Source organism: Poeciliopsis prolifica, unplaced genomic scaffold (assembly GCF_027474105.1).
Source record: "Poeciliopsis prolifica strain line A6 unplaced genomic scaffold, Auburn_PproV2 SCAFFOLD056, whole genome shotgun sequence".
NCBI classification, from domain to species: Eukaryota; Metazoa; Chordata; class Actinopteri; order Cyprinodontiformes; family Poeciliidae; genus Poeciliopsis; species Poeciliopsis prolifica.
The window spans coordinates 237863-261403 of NW_026562431.1; the positions used below are offsets into that span (position 1 = coordinate 237863).

The 23541-nt window shown below is 42.7% G+C and overlaps 2 protein-coding genes across 11 annotated transcripts in view; one reads left to right on the forward strand and one right to left on the reverse strand.

Moving 5' to 3' along the window:
- The window catches only part of raph1a (Ras association (RalGDS/AF-6) and pleckstrin homology domains 1a), a 64796-nt gene extending 44981 nt beyond the window's left edge, over positions 1-19815 (forward strand). Inside the window, exons 9-20 of one of the 2 annotated variants that reach the window (XM_055059787.1) lie at positions 29-103; positions 5873-5950; positions 7191-7265; positions 7726-7810; positions 11162-11283; positions 11359-11424; positions 11530-11673; positions 11757-11867; positions 12066-12164; positions 12570-12690; positions 12998-13128; positions 14771-19815. In XM_055059787.1, coding sequence (XP_054915762.1) covers positions 29-103; positions 5873-5950; positions 7191-7265; positions 7726-7810; positions 11162-11283; positions 11359-11424; positions 11530-11673; positions 11757-11867; positions 12066-12164; positions 12570-12690; positions 12998-13128; positions 14771-17083 — 3420 coding nt within the window. In that variant the 3' untranslated portion in view covers positions 17084-19815. The remainder of the gene's footprint in view (positions 1-28; positions 104-5872; positions 5951-7190; positions 7266-7725; positions 7811-11161; positions 11284-11358; positions 11425-11529; positions 11674-11756; positions 11868-12065; positions 12165-12569; positions 12691-12997; positions 13129-14770) is intronic. The other variant, XM_055059788.1, reaches the window with a different exon arrangement.
- Positions 19816-21148: 1333 nt separating this feature from the next.
- The window catches only part of pikfyve (phosphoinositide kinase, FYVE finger containing), a 32441-nt gene continuing 30048 nt past the window's right edge, over positions 21149-23541 (reverse strand). For all 9 annotated transcript variants that reach the window (XM_055059848.1, XM_055059849.1, XM_055059851.1 and 6 more), the window contains 3 exons: positions 22667-22928; positions 22506-22580; positions 21149-21492 (listed from right to left, as the gene is read on the reverse strand). In XM_055059848.1, the coding sequence (XP_054915823.1) occupies positions 21377-21492; positions 22506-22580; positions 22667-22928 (453 nt within the window). In that variant the 3' untranslated portion in view covers positions 21149-21376. The remainder of the gene's footprint in view (positions 21493-22505; positions 22581-22666; positions 22929-23541) is intronic.

Consider the following 23541-nt stretch of genomic DNA (forward strand, 5'->3'; position numbering starts at 1 on the left):
CACAGGAACTCTCTGTGTCTCTTTAAAGCACTCCTATCTGGACAGGGAAACCTCTCTGATTCTGAGAAACATTGCAGGAAAGCCCCCCCACCTTCTGACCAAGGTGACTCTCTTCATTCACTTCTGAACCATGCTCCTCTCCTCTCGCATGCCAGCCTCTCAACTTTTCCTCCTATTTGATTCCTGCATGATGCATTAAGAGCATGTCAACACTCCTTCTCCCCCGAGCCTGGTCCAGTATGCTGTGTGTCTGTCCTCAGACCTGTCCATCTGTCATAAACCTCCACATTGTGTGTGTCTGTGCGATAATTCAGTTAAACCCACACAATGCAAATGTGTGTAGATCTCCTTTAAGCACATGGTGTGTGTGCTGAACTGATGGATTGCTTTGAAATAGGTCATTTAGCTCATTTCTATGAAGCATGATGGTTTGTTGGGAGTTAATGGGAAGTGCATGTTTAGAGTGTTTTAATGCTCCGACAGCTCATAGAGCTGCAGAGTGTGTGAGATATGTGATCACACAGGAGTTGTACAGATTAATCAACAGCTAGCTAGCAATCATAATCATCATGTTGGTTTTATCCACAGATAACAGCAGATGCCTGCTGTGCAGCAAATGTTTTGTTGTCATTGTGTGACATTAAGTTTGACCAAACTTCTCCAGTTTGAGGTCTGTAACAATTAAAGGTGAGCATTTACCACATTGCTTATCATTTAGCATCTATTATTTATTATTATGTGTTTCTCATTATAAGAATTCAGATTTGTCTTTGTCACAGCAAATTCAAATTAATGATATATAAAAAATGTAGTTTTACTATTTTCTCCATTGTTTAATGACAAAATTTGATTAAATGCATCCATTTTGGATTTGCTTCCATGATGATCTCATAAGAGTTTTCTGAGTTGTGACCCGCTTCTCCTGACAGACCAGGTGAAGCGGGTCCAACTCATCTATTTTCACCTTTGACCACACCTTTTCTGTGGGACACGTTCAGGATTTTTTAATGGCCACTTCAAAACGTTCACTTTCAAGTCGGTGGCTAAACTTCAACTTCCTGTTTAGTGGCTTCAGATGTAACTTGATGCCTTTTCCCCGTGGAAACATTTGCTTTGTGAAGACCACCCGCATCTCCCACAACATGATGCTGCCACTCTCATGCTTTATAGGTGGGATGACGTTCTCAGGCTTTTTCTTCATTATTTCATCAGATCACATGAAATTCCTAAATTGTTAACTCTCTTTTTGTGGTCTTTTAAGTGATGGCTTCTTCCTCTGTGAGTGGCCTTTCAGCTCTTGTCAATACAGGTTTTAGGTTTTTGTACTTTTGTTTGAGTTTGACTTGGGGCAAACACATTCATCTCAGGGACACATAATTAATTTTTGTCTTGAACTCTGATACCAATTCAGTCACAGTTTGTGAATTAACCTATCAGAAGATTGCAAAGCCGTGACATCATCAGACGGCCTTTAAAATAGTAGAGAGGTGTACTGATCCTCATGTTTGTAAAGTTTACACTTTGAAGAAAGTCGTAAAAACATTCTTTGAAATATTCTATAGTGATTCTGGTATTCAGATGATCTCAATCATTTTAATAATCCTACCTGAAAACAGGAGAAGTTTTGTGTTATTAATATTGGACATTGAAAACAAACACATCTTTTTTAGTGTATTCAAAATTTAAAAACTAAGTTCAATAGAGGCAGACAAAATTTAAAACCTAAGAAGTTCAATAATGGACATCCCCTTTGTGATCACACTTCTCCATAAGGTTTGTCATTAATGAACCAACAGCAGGTAAGTTTAAACACTGAAAGCCCTTTAAGTCTGTGTGTGTGGCCTTGTATTTGATACATTGTAGGGATGATTTTCCTAACACAAACTATGTGTTGTGGAGATCCACTGCTCCACAAGTAGAAGTGCTGCTTTTGGCTTGGGGGTCAAGAGTTAGGGATTACGGGTCAAGGGTTAGTGGTTAAGGGTAAGGCTCAGAGTTAAGGTGTGGATTAAGTTTAGGTGTAGTTTAGGTGCCAAGCTCAGACTCTAGGTGTAGAGTCTGAGCTTGGCTATAGAAATAAATGGAAGTTAGGATTTTGCATTTATCGTGCCGTTTTATCATTTATCATAAATATTGTAAAAATTGTGATATGAATTTTGTTTCATCTTTGTTAAAAGCTTCAGTTATTGATGGTAAATTAAAAAAGAAAACTGATAGTATGATCAGAAATGTTGGTGTGTCTCCACAGTTCCACAAGAACGTCAATAAATATCAGTAAATTTGAAAGTTTGATTAAAAATGGTTACTGTGTGCAGTTCACCTCTGTATATCACTTCTTAAAGTAAACGGCGTTATGAAGATGCCCATTTCAAAAACAATATTTATGTTTGGTGCTAATACTGGCAATGCCTTTTGGGGTTTATTATCAAAATAATGCGATCAAGTTCTAAGTCTTAGAATGGACTTACAAACACACTGTGTTATGTATGTCTCTGTGTGTATGTCTCTGTGTGTATGCGTGCATGCGTGTGTGTGCGAATAGCTGCTGCATTAATCCAGTGACTTCATCAGTAATTAGGGATGACATGTTTGACCTCAGTCCTCAGTTTATTGTTGCTTCTAATCTCTGGTCATACGCTGCAGTCACCTCATCAGTTCCTGGATCTGAGCCAATGGCAATAATGAAGCTTAGCAGGTAAAGTTGAAGATAATGCAGATCAGTTGAGATAACGGGACTAGCTGCTGCTTATTGTGATGCTTGTTGTTCTCTGTTTGCTGGCAGATGCCAGAGTCTACTATCAGCAACAAACAACTTTCTACTTTAATTTTTCTAATGCATTCAGGGCACTTCTGAGGCCAGATTAAGTTCAGATTAATCTAAGTGAATCCCCATGCAGAGCTCCAAAAGCGACCGTGATCATGCAGCTGCTCTAAAGGTGAAGCTGTTGGCTTCTTAACAGCCAGAGGGCAAAGGTTTCTTTCAGTGTGGAAGTAAGTCAGCAGGCTTTGGTCTGATTGGATAAAAATTGCTTGAGATGTGATTGGATGATCAACAGAGGAGGCAGAATGATTGGACGTCACAGAAATGTGTGAAATGGATAATCCTCTTTGGAGAAAAGGTGGAGATTCCCAAAAGCATTGCATACAGATTCACACACAGACACACACACACACACACACACACATGCACACACGGAGAGCATCTAGCAGGTAGTATTCCATCAAGTTCTAAGGTTTTTCCTTTTTGATAAAAACAAATGTGCCTCACTTAACCTGATCACAAAATCTTACTAAGTATTTTGTTTAGTTTCGAGTGCAAATATCTTAGTTCAGTTGAAATAAGACAAAACTAACTTACAAGTAACTTTTCAGTCAGACACAGGAATTTGTTTTAAGCCAATAATTTCTTAATATTGATGAAGAGGACTAGTTCCTCTGGCAGATTATTTCAATTATAACAAGACATTTTTTCCATGTTATAAGTGAAATAATCTACCTGTGGAACTAGTTTTTTTCATCAATATTAAGGAATTATTGATGTAATGCATGGTCCTATCACCATCTGAAAAGTTATTAGTAGGTTAGGTTAGTTTTAGTTCACCTTAATGAAGATATTGCTCCAAAAACTAGACAAAATACTCGGTAAGATTTTGTGTTGTTGCAGTGAAGCAAAAAGGATGTTCCTTAGCAACAGAGCTTGTTGCTCCTATTGTATGATTAAATCATACCTGCACTGAGTTGCACCTGTTAGAGCAAAGTCCAGAGCTGGCTCTGGATCTCAGTCTTAGCCAGTTCATCAAACCCAAACAAATGCTTTTACTCTGATGTCATCCTTCCAAGATCCATTTACTTTAAATCCAGCTTTTACCACTTTGGATCAAGCCGCAGATCGCCGTTTCACTACGCTTCCTGCTTCCAGTAATTCTGACTCCTGAGTCAAAGTAGAAAAAAAAAACATCATTTTGTTTCAATTTATGGTGCCAGATTAGAAGGGGGAGGGCAGGGCTGCAATGGACCTAGAGATTGCCGGCAGATTATGAGCTTCGGGGCCGGTCTAATTCCAGCAGCCGTGATTAGGCTGACAGTGTAATTATCTGCTCTCATTAGAGAGACTTCAGGGTGCTGCTGTGTGCGTGTGTGTGTTAAAATACTCTTTCTGTGTCAGTGTTACACTGCCTCTGCAGAAACAATAGTTCTCTCTCTCACACACACTGCTGGCCTACTTACACTTCTGCAGCATTCGGTGATTCACGTCAGCCTACTCTTTGGCCTACAGCAGCTGAAAAGGGGCAAATTCCTCTCTACTTCAAAGGGAGCTGAATGTTTTTTGGACAGAATCTAATTTTAGCTTCATAATGTAGGTCAGATGAATATGTTGGCTGCAGCTGGAGAAGATGGAAGCCATGGCTGGCTGTGTAAACAGAAGAGCAAAGACCAAGATGTGCAAAACCACATCAGCTGCCGAATTTTATTTCAAACAGGACAAATATTTACAAACTAAGTGTGGCTCACTGTCACAACAGCATGTTGACTCTAAAGTTGTTACATTCTGCAGCAGCACTGAAAGTAGAGCTGCATGATCTTAGGAAAACATGTGACATGGAATAATATTGAGAAACAGTTAAGAGTTAGTTTTTCAATGGTTGGAATAAAAATTTTTTTTTTGTCTGCATTCTATATTGGAAGCAATTAAGAACTGACTCCAGCAGCAGTTTCTTCTTGAACATGACATTAGGTATATTTTTGATTTTATGGAGGCTTGGTGTACACCTATTGCCACCTGATTAAAAGGGTCCATACAGTGAACAAAGTATTAATGTGTGTGTGTACTTGTATTTGCTACATATAGAGCACTAGTTTCACAGTATTTATTTGTTGATGGAGGATGTTTTCCTGCTCCTCACTTTTTGCAGTTCTACAAGTCAGGCTTAGAGGTGTGATGTGAATGAAGTTTTGGTTAAGGTTAGGGTCAGGAATATACTAGTAGGAGTTAGGATTAGAGAAAATGTTTGGGTTAGACATAACCCAGACATTTTCTAGAAGTACAAGGATGTGTGCTGGTGTGCGTTTTATATGACATCAGGCAGCTGGCCACATGCTTGTCTTCTGAGCTGATTTGGACAGAGAGAGTGAGAAAACAAAGAGAAGGACGGCTGGAAGAGTTGAAGACAGGGAGGAAGAGGAGGAGGAAGGGGCACGGCAGCTCCAGATAAACAGCTCATTGGCCTTCCCCCATCCCCAGCCAACCTTCCTTCCCTCCCATCTCCTCTTCCGTCTCTCTTGGCCAGGGAGGATATGACGGGACTGGAGTCTGGAAACTCCGGTGGTTTTCCATCACAGATCGGCTGGTTGCCATTGAAGCAGAGCAGGATCTGGAGGTGCTGCTGTCCGGCGGAGGTCCACACGCTGTCACTTCAGATAATCCTCATTCAGCAGGATCGCAGTGAAGCCGCTGTTTTAATCCAGTCTCAATCCTGTGCAAACACGGAGAAGACGGTGAAGATGGTGATTGTGAACAGGGGCAGAAGGAGAAGAACGGGTAGTGAGGTGTTGGAGATGCTTCCTCACAGTTAGGTCTTTCTGGCCAGTGCACGTGTGTTCTGAGACTAACATTTACAGGATTTTCCTCCACTGGGTTGGGGAGGGTGGGCACAGGGTGACATCCCTGTGGGACAAAGCGTAGCCACTCATCCAGCTGTCAAAGTCAAAGAGCAACTAGATCAACGACATCACCCAGTTTTCATTTGATGTGACGTAGAAACAAGAGATTTTATCACAATGAGCTCCTGTTGGAGGAACCAGGTAGGAGAGCAGGTCTTTCAGCAGTTTGTTTGCATTTTCTCAACTGTGATCTGTGTATGTGGGTGTTTAGGAGGAGCAAGCTGCCAAGCTAAAGGCGGAGAATATCCGGGTGGCTTTGGAGAAGATCAAGGAGGCACAGGTGAAGAAGGTGAGTCAACTTCACACACACACACACATATGCACACACACTGTGTATATTTATACTCTGCTGGTGTGTGCATGTGTTGGGAGTAGCGGGTTTCTGGGTCAGGTTAGTGTTACTACACTTTTAAAAGCTCCAATCATAACAGCTGGAGTCAACACACACACACACTAACTACACACACGCCACTCAACATAATGAACACTGCAACTAAAATCCCAAAGAGACTGGATTAACAACCTGGAATTACTATACACACACAGAGGGACTCCAGCCTGTGTGTGTCAGTGTTTGGGAATAAATCATCTGTTGCACTGATTCTGCTCAGAGCTCTCAGAGATAAAAGTGATCATGTTGGACAGTGATTTTCTACAGGTTTCCTTCAGGCTCACAACTGAAAATGAGATTTGATGCAATGTTTCTGTTTTCAGTTACTGGATCGGGATGAAGCCAGAGTGTGTTTCACTTCCAGTCTTATGTTTGAAGCCTCACTGAGTCTCATCCCAACATTGTCATTGTGGTTGAAAAGCTCAGACATTTCCGGTCCTGTCTAACTGTGTCCAGAAAGTGGAGGATCCTGTTGAACTCCCAGGATCCTCCAGGTTCCAGCAGACTTTTCATAATTGTGGTTAATGTTTTTTACATGAATTTCCTGACTGCCTTTTATCTGAGGAGACACAATATCACAACTGGTTTTAGAATCGATGAGACAGACTGACATTAAGCCTGTGGAATGACGTCTTCAGATGACGTGTTGTGAATTGGAGCCATGTAATTAAACTCACGGTGAGGTTTAAACTTTTGGACAAGAAGGAGAGGAAAGATGTCACGGCTCTCCAGGAGGAACAGGATGTCCTCTGGTCTTTCTGGTTTAAGTTATATTTGATATTTAACAACTGGATAATTATTTGACTGTGCTATAAAATTGCACCATGTGCCTAGAAAACACATAAGTATTCCACTCATGCATGTGATTCAGTAAAGGGCAATGCTGCAGAATAAGAGGACTGGGCTTAGTGAAATGGATCGCCTTCACCTGAACTTCCTTCTTTTTCTGGGTCACATTTTGACTCAAACAATCAAAGTAAAGCAAAGTTTGTTGGAATCATGTCAGAAGCTGCTCCCTCTTCTTGTTTTGTGATATGAAGCCTTGGATCCCAGTCAGAGCTCTAAGAGCTGATTGGGCGAGGCGTTGCTCCTCTGAACATGACGACTGACCTCCTCTGCTCAACTATCTTCTTCACAGCTGGTGATCCGTGTTCATCTGTCAGATGAGAGCTCAAAGACCATGATGGTGGACGAGAGACAGACAGTCCGACAGGTACACCTTCTGGAAACCAATAGGACCACCACAGATTCTGGTGTTTTTTTGTTTTGTTTTGTTTTTTTTTGTTTTATAAAGTTTGAGATCAGGAATAGTTGTTTTTAGTGGAGGGGTAAATGTTTTTCTTTTGTGGGAACATGGAGCTTTTTGTCCAGAGTTCATCCTTCCAGACATAATCCTCATCTCCATCTATGAAAAACGTTCCTGCAAAAATCTTACACTCATGTATCTAAAACGTAAATTGACCTTAAATTTAATCCCAGGTCTACTAATGGGACTTTTTATTTATTTATTTATTTTTTTATTTGTATTTTGTGTTTTTGTTTTTTATTTTCACAGTCATTCGGTGTCTTTATTAATACCAGTCTACAGCCTAATCTGAAGCCATAGTTGTTTTGAGCTCAGTCCAGGACTTATGGCGGCATGGCTGGACCTGACTATGTCTCCTATGCTTCAGGTTCTGGACAGTCTGCTGGATAAATCTCACTGTGGTTACAGTCCAGACTGGTCCCTGGTGGAAACCATCACAGAGCTGCAGATGGGTGAGTGCACACCTCCACACAGCTTCACCATGTGAAGCTCAGATATAATCAGCTGTGTTGCTGACTGAATGTTCACACAACTGAGTTTGATCCAGTTGCTATAGACAAAAACTGGGACATTATAAATTTGTAAATTTGTAGTATTTACAAACAATGTTCCCTCTAATTTTTCATGTGTCTGGGCATACACACAAGCTTCCTGAGCACACTGAGGACCACTGTGAGCATCATCAGTGTACACGGCGTGGCCACGCACAAGTATCATAAATCTGGGATCATAGAAAGTTGCATGGCTTATTAAAAAAAATCAAATTACATCAGCAATTTTCATTTGTTTGCTTTTAATTTAAGTGATTTGCTCAATTAACATAAAAAAAGAAAAGAAAACATTGCTGTTCATGAGATGCATGCTATAAGTAAGAGTCCTGCTTCAGCCAGGGTGAGAAATGAGACATTACACCTTTCAGACATAAATGTTTGTTCATATTAAAACATTCACATTTTGCACAATGAAATGTTTTCTGTAGCTTGTGATGCAGTATAAATTCTTGTAAAATATTTAATTACAATTTTTTTCACGTCTGCCCTTCTCACTTCTTCTCACTTCTTCAGTGGTTGTTCACTTAGCCCAGGTTGATGGGTCAGTCTGCTTCTTGCTTTATATACTTGAATTCAGCATATTGACTGTTAATGGCCTCCATAATCTGTGGGTGGAGGAGAATGGCCTCATACTTCTTTGCCAGTGTACAAATGTCTGCTTATCCATAGTCAAAAGTCTGAACTCAACATTTCAATATCAAATGCAGACCATTCCTTTCATTTGATTTGATTCCATTTGATAATAGAAGTGCATTTATTTTTTTTTTTACTTTGGCTTGGTGAGTGGATGTCCCACGTAGACATAAGGTGATGGCTTTCACGTTTTTTAACTCTACCGCACTATTCTCACCTGCACGGCGCATATGACCAAGGCACCTAAACGCATGCTGATTGGCTGTACACTCCAATCAGCGAAAGTGAACCGTATCGTATCATTGGCTGGATTCATGTCACTCACTGAGTTCGATCGCAAAGTAGTACGGAAAAAAAAATTTATTGGTCCATAGTCAAAACTGATGTCTGAGCTCAATGTCCACTTTACGTCGGACTTTATTTTATGCGCTACATAGATTTTCTTGTGCGCTGAGATTACGTGAGCAGTGCGCGATTGCGCAGGCGCGCAGTTTAGAGGGAACATTGTTTACAAATATTTATAAGCTTTTGTGTACACAGAATGAAGGCACAGTAGTTCATCTTTTTAAATTGTGTAAGTGATTTTATTGAGCCAGTGACACTTTCAGTCTCCATCATTATGTAAATGCAGCTGAGCTAAAAGCTCCAGCAGTGACTCACACTGTTCAGACACAGAGTATGAGCTATGCTAAAGGGCTGAGATGTGTGTCTGTGGCACACAATGTATTACAAGCACTAGCTTAGCACTGATTGTGTTAGTGTAGGTCTGATGCAGCCATCTGTGAGCCTTAACCTACATCCTGGTCCTCCTGCTGAATGCCAGCTTTCAGGAAGTGGAGGAGCATGAAGGCTAAGAGCTGAGCTACATGCCACAGTTCTGCATCAGCGGAGCTTAAACCTGCATTCAGGTAGTGAAGGGACTCAGTTGGATATGGAGTTGAAGAATTGGGGCTTTTGGACTCCTGGACTTAAACTGGTTTCCTGTTAGATTATGACCTTCGAACTGTAATTATTTCCCCTGCGGGACATAAGAGCAGCAATTATCTTCTTTTTAAATGTTCATGTTAACATTAAATTACATATTTTAGGTTGGTGTTGTCTTTGCAAAGCCAGAAAAAGCTGAGCATATAAAACAATAAATCAGCAGATATGCATCATGTAGCTCCAGGTCAGTTTTCTTAATTCCAATTTGTTTTGACCAATAGAATTCCATTTCATTCATTTTGTATCTGCAAAATGGATATGGATATAAAATCTCATAATTACAATTACCATTATAATCTGTTTTATTGTGCATTGTACTTTCAAACTTTGTATTGTGCTCTATTTCCATTAGTTTATGGTTTCCCCTGTTGTAGTGTTAATCTTTACAATGTGATTCAGCCACTAGCTCAGGAATGTGTTGTTATGATGTTAGATATTATTTTTTGGAGTCTTTTCTTTTGGAAGATTAATAATCTGCCACTATAGAAAATGACTTTAAGTCCTCTGTTTGGCTTGAAACATTCCCCAGGTGGATACAAAGTGACTCATAGTCAGTGTGAAGTGTCCTTGTTTTTGTTCAGGGCTTGTCTGGAACAAAACAACCAGAACCTGGTGGGAAAATAACCAGCACTGTTTCATGCTTCTCATGTTATCTGTCTTCAGATTCATGACTCTGACTGGCTTGCCTTGGTCCTCATGGATTCTGGCTCTCATTTGTCTTGTTTTTGGTCTATATCATTATGTTGGTTCTAAAATCCTATTATGTTATCATAAAATGTCTAGTTTTAAAATGTCTATTTAAAACCTTTCTTATTGGATTGTTTAGGGTTTAAAACCTGAATCAAGTCATGAGATCTAATGTGTTGGATGTGGGACTCAAAAAATATGATTATTTTACAGAAGTTATTTCTTTTCAACATTGTTGCCTTTCAAACACTTTGTTCCTAAATTAACACTTTAGAATGAAACACTTTAAAGTGTTAGTTTGTTCCGAGCAGCCTATGTAGTTCCAGTTTGGTACATTTCTCAAAAAAGGAAAGACAAATGTTTCTGTTTTTTTTTTTTTTTTTTTAACCTTATTCTGATGTGAATGAAGTAACAGGATACTGAGCAAATAAGAACCATCTGTGTGAAAAGAAATAAACAAACCTTTGCTGACTAATGGATTCAAGTCGTGGATTAGCATTAGCATCATTAGTTCAGTCAGCAGCAGCTTTGGTGAAGCCATGAAGCCGTTACCTTCTTTTATAAATCTGATGAGGGATTGTGGCGATGTGGTTCTGTCTCTTTAAAGGTGTTTTGAACTGGGGCCACATGTCTGCTGCTGTAGACTTCATGGCTTTGGCCTGGTTTGACTTGTTAGTGATGTGCTATCTAAAAACTGTGGCTAACTACGTAGCATTGGTGATGTGAGTTATTCAGGTCAACACAGAGCAAGCTACATACTTTGTTCCTGTTGAACAATGCTGACATAAAGCTTTCATTTAATCCAGTTGTACAGTTTTTGTTTTTGGTGTATTAGTTCCCCATATTGCGTGTTTATTTGATGGTAATCTTGTGAAAATGTAAAAAAAAATCATTTTAATAATCAGTTTTTTCTGATTTTCATGTCTTGATGCGTCTCCCTGAATGCAGAACGGATCTTCGAGGATCACGAGAACCTGGTGGAGAACCTGCTGAACTGGACCAGAGACAGCCAGAACCGCCTCATGTTTACAGAGCGCATCGAGAAGTACGCCCTGTTCAAAAACCCACAGGTAAACAGAACACACACATCTGCCCACATCTGGAAACCTGCTCCTCTTTCCTCACATGCTTCCCGTCTGCTGCAGAACTACTTACTGGGGCGGAAGGAGACGTGCGAGATGGCGGAGAGAAACAAAGAAGCTCTGCTAGAGGTGGGTTAGTTCGGCTTTCTTCGAATACACTCCCATGTTTTTTTACCTGCAAATCTTTAGGCAGAGACAATGGACTGACAGGGAAAGTTTCGATTTGCATTCCAGGAGTGTTTCGGAGGCAGCTCGGTGTCTGTCCCTGAGATGGAGGGAGTGCTGTGGCTCAAAGAGGACGGCAAAAAGTCATGGAAGAAACGTTACTTCCTGCTGAGAGCGTCTGGAATCTACTACGTCCCAAAGGGCAAGGCCAAGGTGTGTGACGGATGGAGGCCGGGTGGAGGGACCATCTGTGTTTGTGTAGTAAAGCAAGAGCTCTCCGTTTGGCCTGTTTTCAGACGTCCAGGGACCTGTTGTGTTTCCTCCAGCTGGATCACGTCAATGTTTACCTGGGCCATGACTACAAGAGCAAGTACAAGGCTCCCACTGACTTCTGCATGGTGCTGAAGGTAAGACGTTCAAGTCATGGTCGACAGCTGCCACCTACTGGTCAAAAACTGTCTTTACACTCCAAAGTTAAAGTAGTAATACAGACCTATTCAATGAATTGTATTATTTAAATTTATATTAGCAACTTTACAACTAAGTGAGCCACAATTAATCACACACAGATGGATGTTTGAAATTTTAACTGTGCGTGTGTTTAGCACCCCCAGATCCAGAAGAAGTCTCAGTATATAAAGTACCTGTGCTGTGATGACATCAGAACTCTCCAACAATGGATCAACAGTATTCGCATTGCAAAGGTACTGATTATTATGCAGCACATAGTAACATCTATGTCCTGCATCTCTAAGCTAGCTTACAGACTGGAGATGACAGTCACCTGGGAAGCCATCCACCTGTTACCTAGAAACAAGTTGACCTTATAGCTAAATAATTTGAGGTAACTGTTTTTACTGGGCCCACTTCACATGGTCAGACCTTTCTTCACTTTCACTTTCACATCCATTCAACTTTGGAGTGGCTGAAAACAAAGAGAATCAAGCAGCTCCAACAGCCTAGTCAAACTCCACACCTCAGCAGAGCTGAAAAGCTTGATAACTCTGTAGAAGAAACATCCACAAGCCTCAGTGAGCTGAAGCAACATTGGACAGGAGAGTGAGATGGCTCTTAAGCTGTACATGTGTGTTTGCGTGTGTGTTTGTCAGTACGGGAAGCAGCTGTACATCAACTTCCAGGAGTCCATGAGGAGGACAGAGGCCACCTACGATTGGTCTTCCCTCTCTTCTTCTTCCATCAAGTCCGGCTCCAGCTCATCCAGCCTCCCAGGTCTGTTTCAGATCCTTCAGTCTCAAACTCCAGTCCTCAGCGTTGCTGTCCTGCTACTTCAGGTGTCTGTGTGCTTCAGCACACCGGCTCCAGTGTTAGCTGGTTAGCAGAGCTCTGAAGAGCCTGACTGCATGTTGATGAGGCAGAGTAGTTGTTTGATTCAAGCAATGGGACAAAGTGGCAGCAGTCTGGCCCTTGAGGAATGCAATTTAAAACTATTGGTTTAGTCCTAGTAAGCCACGCTGAGCATCATGACCTAATAAGGCTGCTGTCGACTCAACTTCTGACCTCCTGATGAACCCTGCAGAGTCGCAGTCCAACCACTCCAGTCAGTCAGACAGTGGTGTGTCAGAGCTGACGTCATCTGGACACACCCGCTCCCAAAGTGTGGTCAGCTCCATCTTCTCTGACGCCTGGAGGAGAGGAACGCAAGGAGAGGTGTGAACACACTCATATGCACACACACACACAAAAATCGTCTTTGGTCATCATTTTTATTCTCTTCCCACAATTCCTGTTCTGCTTTTCTAGCAGCGTTTAAAGATGAAAGGACGAATGATGGTCCCTCTCTGTGTGGGGGGAGGAGGAGGCAGTGGAGGTTAGACAGGAAGTGATGTAACAAGCATGTGAAGTATTTAACAGCCTGTCTGTGTGGCATTTGTGTTTGAAGTGAAGATGGACTAAAGCAGCAAACTGGGAACGATGGGAAATCTGCAAATAAATAAAGAGACAGAAATAAGAGACATTATTTACAAATACTACATTCAGAATATTATAAAAGGTGCCTAACTAAAGAATTCCCATATTAAAAAGCAGAGCGTCAGATCCCAGCTGAACAGATACATCATGGGACTAAAGACAACTCAGCATACCGGCTTCACTGCATTCCCACGTGGATAATGAGCGTGTTGCTGCACAGCTTCTCTACTTCAGATGCTTCAGTGAAACATCAGCGTCCAGATCTGATCTGAGGAAATGCCAGCAGTTGGCTGTTTTCCACACCAGACTTGTCATTGATGGCAGGATGTGTTTGGAATGGGACCGGGAAAGTGATGGCCCAGCTGAACAGAGTTCAACACGTCCTCTGCTCCGTCTTCACTTTCTGTATTAGCTTATTGTTCTTTATGGCTCCGCTTGCTGAAACAGGATCTATTTTCAGAACATCTCCTGTTTCTTAAATCAGGGCTGTCCAAACTTTTTCACATCAAAGGGCCAAAAAATGTGTTCTAATACCCACAAAAATGTTATTGTAATATTTAAAACTTTGAATTGTTAAGCAAATAAACTAATCAGAAAAAAACAGTCTGATTTTTGTAAAATGTTCTTATAAAAATTCGACAATTTTAAAGGGAAAGAAGGACAGAGAGAGCAGAAGTCTGCCTCGAGACCTGCAAAAAGAGGTCAAGCTCATTTTGATTTTGGGCCATATTAGGATCATGTACAGTCTCGAAGGATCAGGTCAAAGGGTCAAAGCTGTGTCTGCATTCGATAAGTACTTCTTAAAATGAAATATTGCGCATCTTTTCACTTTGTAATTTTGATTTACTTTTTGCAGTCACATTTTGCGGTGCTAATTTACAAATATTTGCAAGAAATTTTGAAATATTTGTGCTTATGTATGACGTTAAATGTCACTTGTTGTTAATTGCCACATCAATCCCACTCAGACTATAACTTGACATTAAGTACAGGTAGTAGAAGTAAGAAATACTGCCACCTGCAGGTGAGAGTTATCATTGCTTGAATTATGGGTTTGACCATGTTTGCAGAAAAATGCAATGGACCCAAAATGGACTCAATTAGCATGTAAAAAGGCAGGGACTGGTTGATTTGCGTGAATTTCCACAATTGTAGAATCGCGAAAACCTGGGGTGACAAATTGATGTAATTATCAGTAATCTGAATTTCTACTGAATGAAGAAAGTAGGAGCATTATTAACTGCTTATAACTTTTAACCAAATATCATTCTCCTCTGTTTGGTTTGGTGTCGGATTTCTTGCATCTCGTTTGTTTTTAGTAAATTGTACATTTTATTGTATTTCTCCTCTCTCACTTCTGTTCCTCTTCTTCTACCCACAGATGATGAAGATGGACCCCATCAGTAGGCCCATCCCGGTCCAGATCCCCAGCCTTTCCCCCCAGCCTCAGACTCCGCCTTCCCGGAGCAGCTACACTGATGGGCTCGTCCCATCTGAGGACTCCTCCTCTTCTCCGTCCCCACCCTCACCCCCTCCCCCCCCTTCACCCACTGTGGCCAGTGTGGGCCACCAAGGGGCACCTTCTTCCTCCTACGTGAAGTACAGCACTCTGGCTCGCCTGCAGAGCCAAAACCAGGCTAGAACGCAGCAGGGGACTGGCACTGGTACCACTCCCCTTCCCTTGCAGAACTACAACACCCTCCCAGCTTCTTACGGCACCTCCCCACCGTCGCCCCCTCCTCCTCCCCCACCTGTGGTGCCTGCCCCTGGCTCAGCCATGGCCGCCCTAAAGTTCAGTCTGCCAAGCCCCAACTGTCTCCCGCCGCCGCCTCTGCCAGAGGAGGCACTGGAGCCACACAGCCTCCCTCCCCCTCCTCCAGAGAGCCTGGATGCCAATGGTCTGCCCCCTCCTCCCCCTCCAGAGCCTCTCCCCAACCCCTGCCCCCAGCTCTCCAATGCAGGCCTGCAGCAGTTCTTGTCACAGAAGTTCCCCAACATGGTGTATGACTTCACCCCCGCAGCACTGCAGGACGGTACCCCCCCTCCCCCTCCACCTCTCACAGAACTGTCCCCCCCAGCATCACTACAAGTCCTCCGGCCTCTGTCTCCCAATGCCCCCCCACCTGCTCCTCCCAAAACCTTCTCTGGTGGATTCCCTCCTCTGACCGCCCCAAAACCATCTGGCCCTTCCTCCCTCCCCATCGCCCTCTCCCCGGTGTCCCCCACCCAGCCATTTTCTGGACACGGCCCTGTCAGGAAGCAGCAGAGCTTCTCGACGGGACACTCCCCGAATCAGCCCCCTCCCACACTGCCCAAGCAGCACAGTCTATCCTCCAAGAACCTGGCTATCTCTCCCTCCGCCTCCTCCTCATCCGTCTCCATCGCCGCGGCTACCTCCTCTTTGGTCAAACAGATCGTCAATCAGTTCCCAGGAAACACTTCCCCCCTACCCTCCTCCAGCTCCGCTCCCCAGTCCCCTCCTGCAGTCAAGGCCAAACCAAAGTGGCAAATTGGGGGCACCGTAGTACCACAGTCACCTGAGTTCCCCCCACCTCCCCCTGACAGCTCCTTAGGAGACTTTCCTCCTCCGCCCTCTTCCTCATCCAAGTCGGGCTCCCCCATCAAGAAGTCTCCCTCGACCTCCTCCACGGGGTCTGCCAAGCGTGGGCCTCCCCCGACCCCACAAAGGGCCTCCTCCATGAAAGACCCTCAGGACGAGCGGCCCAAGAAGGTGGAGAGTCTTTTGAGTAAATTTGGTCAGGCCCCCCAGACAGGAACATCGTCGTGTTCTTCCTCAGCAACGGGATCGCCTTCCAAAGACTCCGCCTCCCTTCCGGCACCGCTCCCCAAGCCAGGGAAGCTGAACCTGGCCAACCTGCCTCTGGTCATGCAAGGCCTGCAGAGCGGCCAGCAGCATCAGTCTGAGTTCCCCTCGCCTCCTCCTCCACCTCCTCCTTCCCAGCATCCTCACCTGGACTCATCAGCCGACTTTTTCCCTCCCCCGCCGACTGAATCGGAGCTCTTCCCTCCCCCGCCTCACCCCTCTGAGTTCCATCACCCTCCCAAGGTTGCCGTTGTGAACCCCCAGCCTCAGATGCAGCCTCCTCCACAGTCGGCAACATCCTCTTTCTCCTCGTCGTCATGGAAGCAAGGCTCACTGAAAAAGGGGGCGGTGCCTCCTCCGGCGATGAACCGGCGCAGTAGCAATACGGCTCAGTACGACAACACCATCTCACTGCCTCTCTCGCCTCCCCCTCTGTCCCAAACCCCACCTCCCTCCCTGTTGTCCTACTCCTCCTCCTCCTCCCCTATACCCCCTTCTTCCCCAAAGTCAGCAGGGCCCGCCTCCCTGGCCTTCAAGCCTCACTTCCTGGAGGACCTGAACCGCACGCTGAAGAGGAAGTCAGTCTCGCGCCATGGTTCGCTCACCTCCTCCCACCTGATCCCCTCCTCCAAGATGGAGCCCGTGGGCACAATGGACGATATGGCACTCCTGCCGCCTCCCCCCCCAGAACTCCTGCCACAACAGCATCAGCAGGGTGTCCGGGGACACTCTCACACCTTGTCGCGGCACCACGGGCGCTCCCAATCGGCCAAACATGGCAACATCTCAGGCTATGCAACGCTGCGGCGAGGCCCGCCTCCCGCCCCTCCCAAACGGGACCAAAGCACCAAACTGACCAGTGAGTGGTAGGAGGCAGTGACTTTGACTGAAGCTCATTCACCAATCAGGTCCAAGGCGAGGAAACACACCTCTTCTCGGTCTCCTTTGGATTCCAAGCAAGTGGCGAAGCTACTCCTAATCTCAGATTAATTCTCATTATTCCCATTGTTACATGTTTAATCTAAAATGAGTAACAATTTAAATATATAAATATGTATATGTATATAGTTAGCAAGACAGAAAATTAACCCTCCAGCTTTTCTCACATCTCTGCAGCTTTGCATTATAGGAAAGACTTGAAGTGACGTTTGGCTGCAATGTACCAGGTACTGCATGAACCAAGGAGTTAGGGGAAGGAACCACAGAGGAGAATGGTCAATGATGATGATGTGTATAGAAGTGTATATTGTGAGTTGAAGGGGGAGGTGTGTGTGTAGGGGAGGGGCAATCCCATTGGGAAAATTGCCATTTCTTCCACCCTGTTGTTTTTTTTTTTTTCTTTGGCGTGTTTTTTATATCAAATTATTTAATACTGGAAAAATATTGTAATAATTATTTTGAATTTTAAGAAGTGGAAGAGGAGAATGAGTTTGATTGGACATGTGACTGTTTTCTAAGAGCACCTGCTTTACCAGGCGCCCACTTTCATTTGATCAAATTGCGTTTCGGCTGATCTGCTGGTTGGTGAAACTGAGCCCTGACAGTTCCTTCCTCCCAAACCTGGATCTGTTTCCCACCATCAGAGAGTTTTTGTTTGTTCACACCCTTTGAACTTTTTCACAATTTTGTCATGTAATTACAATGGAGTATAAGGCCATACTAATAAAAAATAAAACAATTAAATTACAAGAATAAAGTTATAATATGTGTTTATTCACTTAATACTGTGACTTTATTTGAGTATTCTCGTAAATCTTGTGATTTTATGACTTTATTCTGGTAATTTTATTTTTTTATTATTTTCTTGGCATTGCCTCAATACTCCATCCTATATAACACACTGCAGCATGTTCATTAGGATTTGTTGTGGCAGACCAAAACTCAGTGGTGCATAAATTTAAAATGGAAGGAAAACATGGTTTTCAGTTTTGTTTCTGAATAAACCGGGTCAGTACGTTGTAGAATTACATTTAGATTAATTCAGTAATTCTGTATTTTTTCTCTCACTTGCTTCCCTGATCCGACTTGAGAAAAACAGCCCCTCAGCATGATGTTGCCTGCACCAGGTTTCATTATGTCTTCAGGATCATGTGCAGGACTGACTTATCCTTCTACTTCTCATTTATGCATTCACTTGTGTTAAATCCAATGTGACCATCTCAAGTGCATTTTTGTAATGTTTACAATATGGAGCAGTTCAAGGGGCGTGAAAACTTTTTCAAGGTGCTGTTGATGTCAACCACATCCTGGTGTCAAGAAGATTCCAGGGGACAGGCTGGGATTGGTCCGAATGTTGAAATGTACAGAACAAACACTTTTTTTTAAACATCAGTTATAATATCAGCCGGTAAGGTCAGCCACGTTACCCTCTGCGTCATTTGGTAGTGTTACACCAGTTTTTATGTCTTCCCTTGCCGCTATGTGGGGCAGAACCTGTTCCAAGCTGGGAAGCTCGATTCACCCCAGACAGGCTGCAGTAGCCCAAACCAACAGCTAGAGGCAGATTACAACGAGTGGCAGAGCAAGCAGGCATTCAACATCTGCCAGAAAGGTGTACTGGTGCCAGCACCTCTACCACCGCAGTCTAACTCTGGCTGAGTTCCACCACCAGCACCACCTGGTGGCAGCTTTCTGCTTCAGAGATCCATCATTAATTAGTTTTAGTGTGTAGCAGCTCTAGAAATGCACTGGGAACAAGTGCCTGGAAACAAACAGCTCCCTCTGCTGGCAGGAGTGTGGAATCATCACATATCAGCTGAAGATAACGCCCCTCTGGATGCTGAGGACATGCCCCTTTGGAAGCCTGAACCAGCTGAACCTCACCTTTAAGACTGTGACCTTTAGAGAGAGAAGGTCTGCGTTAGACTGCAGGGTCACATGAATCTCGAGCGTGGCTCAAAGACAACTTTCTTGTTTTTGGAAAAACAACCTGAACCGTTTCCAGGGAAAATGCTCTCTTTGCGTTACTCCGTCTTCAGGACAGGAAGTTGACAAAAAACACGTCTGAAGGGATTATCTGACCCTGAAAACAGGCCTGGAGGTGACAGTAAAATGCTGACTGGAGGTATAACTGGAGCCACTGTATTGTGGCCTGGAAAATATATAAAATATGTATTTTTTATATGTTATCCTTTGAGAAAGAGCCCTCATTGTTCAATGAGCTGAGAAAATGGCACAGTAATTTAAAATCCCCCAGAAAACAAGGTTAAAACTGCTGAAAAAAACAGACTTTTTTAAGGGGAATACTTTCTTAATTTGACAAGCTGTTTAAAACACCATAATCCATTAGAATTAAACTCTTTTAGACCAAAACCCAGAAGGACTTCTGACATCTTTAGTAATTTACACAAAAGGTGAATCTTATTTATTGGATATAGTGCAGAAATAGCTCCATCTGAACACTTTGAACCGAGGTGCCTTGTTTTAAAGGAGACATTTGGATCAGAGCCGGAGCAGAACCTCCAGGTCTGATCCAGGTAAGGGATCCTCAGTGACACTGTGACCCCATACTGATCCTCATCCCTCTGTTCTGTAGGTTTAATCACACCTTCCCTTTGCTTGGTAAAAAAAAAAAAAAAAAAAACCTGGTGCCAGAAATCCCACTCAGCTGAAAGTCAGGAGAAAACGTTTCAGGTTGTTCCATGAACGGTTCAGATGAAGGTTAATCTTCCTCTGCACACAGCTGACCTTGCTTCAGAATGATCCTGCATGACACCAACACCACCAAAACAAGAGCACAGAAGCCAAAAATGTCAACTTACTGCCCCAGTTTAAACCCTTTATGTGCAATTTTCTTTATGAACTATTTATTTCCAGGGTTTAGAAGATTTTCTATCAGACCTGCTCTGATGTTGGACAGCGGACTTTCTCTAAGAAGAGCTTCTGATGGACTGAAAGGAAAACACATCTGGCACATGCAGTGGTGCGTTCAGGTGACTGCCAACACCAACACAGTTCTAAACTGTTGGGCGTCTCCTTTGAGGGCACGGGGCAGAACAGCCTGCTGCTGCTGCTCATGTGAAACCTGCTGATGCATTTCAAATAAAGGAGGAAAAAGTCAAAGAATTGCTTCATGTTGAGTTTTTACACACATTCACTTCAGTTCTTCCAGGTTTGAGTTGCAGAAACGGGGCATATTTCAAACCATTTCTTCTTACATTAATGAGAATGAAAGCCCACAATTTAGTGTCTTAGAAAATTAGATTATAAAAGACATACACAGGGATAACTGCTGCCTTCAGAGGATTGTTGAGCAAAATACATTCAAAAATTTGAAGGTGATACGCCAGGAGTCAGCACAGACTGATGGGAAATGTAAAAATTTCACTTTAAAATATTACTTAATATTAAAGTAATATTTAAGTTGAGGAATGCAATGGTGGTTTCTTAATCTCCATTAAATTATTGAATAAAAACAAACAAAAGCTGTAGTGGTGGAGACAACTAGAAAAATGTCAGAATTTAAACATCTCATGTGACCCTGAGCATCAGTTCAGTTTCCGCTTGATGAAGTCGATTGTCTGCTGTGGAACGAGGCTTTTAAAGGATTCAGGTTCCCTCACAATCTGACCTACCTGACCTGGAGCAATTATGTTCATGAGATGACCTCAGCCCTGTTGTGTTGTGGAACTGGATTAATGAGTTTGTAGAGGTAGTATGGACTCCTCAGTGTACCACTCCCCAAGGCTACTACAGCCTTTAAACATAATGCCATGATAGCTCCATCCATCTATTGAGTTTGATCAGCTTTTCTGTCTGATGAAGAGAAATACCTGCAACCTTATGCTGCCACCAACCTCAAACAAGAATAGCTGATACATCACAGGACGCGTTCAAATTCACAACAGTTTCTGGGAGATCAGAACTCTGAGGATGAGTTTAATAAAACCAGACCAACTTCGAGTTGGAGGTTACATGAATGAATACAACAGTCCATAGTGCTAATAATCTTTAATAGTCACATATCTCTGTACAAATACAAACATTAATTACTGGAAGCGGTTTGTTCAGCTGAATGTTTCTGAAGGTCCACTCATGGACATAATGGAACCAAACAGAAAACCAGAACACGAGGGGGTCCAGAGTGTCACCGCAGTGTGTCCAAGCAAAGCAGAATAAATGCTGTGGAATGACGAGCTGGGATTGGACTGCTGGGTGTCTGGCTCAGCAGTTAATCCCCAGGCCGCTCCAGTGGTCCGGCACCATCAGAAAGTATTTATCCATGGCCTCGCAGAAACGAGCCCTGTACAGCTCTGGAGAAACCACGGTGGGCATCTTCCCTGCAGAGCAAACCCAGAAGTTCACCAAGAACATCCAAGAACTTTGCTCAGAAGAATCGGAACAGATTAGACCCCTCATGTTTCAAACATTTTTTTCCCCTTAAAATCTTAAAGTAGTGTTGCTGTACTAAACCTACATTTATTTTATTATACATTTAGTTTAGGAACTGAATATTTAGCTTGGAACCAAATATTTAGCTAGTGAGCTAAATACAATATTAATGAAACATTTGGCTGACTAATTAAATAAGCTAGCTAAATGTATTCAGACATTCATATTGAAAATGAGGTATGTCATGGTTTGTTTGACTTTTCAATTTGTAAACAAATTACAGTCAAACTAAACTACAGGAGCAGTTAGTGTGAGAGACTGTAAAATACTCTAGGTAAAGTTATTTCAATCCATTTTCTGTTCAGGTTTCAGATTCTTGGACTATTGCTTTATTTTTTCAGGAAATAATTTTAGCAATGCTTACCATCTTGAATATTTTTAAAATTAACTGATGTTTTACATGTTTTTTTCTTACTTCTCTGATAAATATTTACTTTAAGTTACACAACACACTGAAATCTGTTAGCTCACAGGTCAAGAATGATATGCATGATAATTGTATTATTTTTTTTTGACTCTTCCTATTAACCTGTTAGGAAACTACAAATTAAAATTAGCCTCTGGCTAAATTTGGCTAATTTACTAGATGAATTGTCTCCTTTATGAAATAAATAACATTCAAATATTTGCAACTGTGACACCAAATGAACACAGCATAGAATTGAACACTCATTTTTTCTGTTAGGCCAAATTAAGGGAATACAGATGTGCATTAGCTTGTAGTATAATCTGGTGCAGCACATCAAATAATAACTTTTATGTTTGAGCTGTACATTGTTCCTTTCTTAACAAATAACCAAATTAACCCACAATAAATAACCCAAATTACTGCTGGTAACTTTTGACTGCAACTACAAACGGCACCCCATGAGCATGACAGAAAATCTGTCTGATGAAGTACCTTGACCTCCCAGAATTCCAGTGGATTTGACGACCATCTCCAGTTTCTTGTCCCAGGTAAACGTCCTGATGTAATCTAGAGCAGACGGAAGAGGAAGTACCATCAACACTTAGTTCTGACCCACAACACAGAGGCCTCCACACTTGAGGCCTCCCACTCACCTATGATCCCCACCACCAGCTGGTCAGTGGCGTCGTCCCGCCCCACCAGCAGGGAGTAATCGATGATGAGGTGGCTGGACAGGAAGTAGGCATCGCTGTGTATGGCTGCCCTGAGGATGGCCTTGCAGTGGGAGCGGATGTAGAGTGGGTTGTCATGGATCAGCTTTAGGAGGTTCTCGTCCAGCAAAACCACCTCGCAGCTCTCCTTCCCAGAGTCCGTCTTCACGTTCCGATTCCTCAGAGAGCCCTTCAGGTCGAACACCTACAGGAAACCTCAGTGGTCAGCAATTTCATAGAGGGTTGAAGGGATATTGAAGGAAAAAACCCCAAAACAAAACAACAAAAAAACTCACATGCACCAGATACATTTCAGACTACGGAGAAAAGGACATGGGGGAAAAAAAAAAATTGCGTTTCCTCGCAAGATTGAAAGTCTTTCTTACTTTCTGCTATAATATAAGGTTTATCTATGTATGTTAATATCTCATTTGTGAGATATCTGGAAGTTTATATCCATTTCTTTGGGGTAGAAATGCACCACAAACTTATTTGCAAACTGTAAAAGCAAAATCAATCAATCATGGGCTTTCCATCGCAAAACTTTATATTAGTAGGAATGAAAGAAAATGCACATCCAAACTATTTGGACTATTTCTGAGTTATTATCACAGGATAAGGTCATCTGATAGTTTTGATTGTGTTGCTTTGTGTTGGTAACAAAGGCCGTTTTCATGTGTAGTTCCATCTCAGCCTTACAGAAACAAACGTAGTGAATAAATCGATTTTCGATCAGTTTTTTGCACCAAAGAGTTAAAAAAAACATATAAACATTATAAACATGTTTTCTGTGGGGTGCTGTGGAGGTGCAGGGGTTA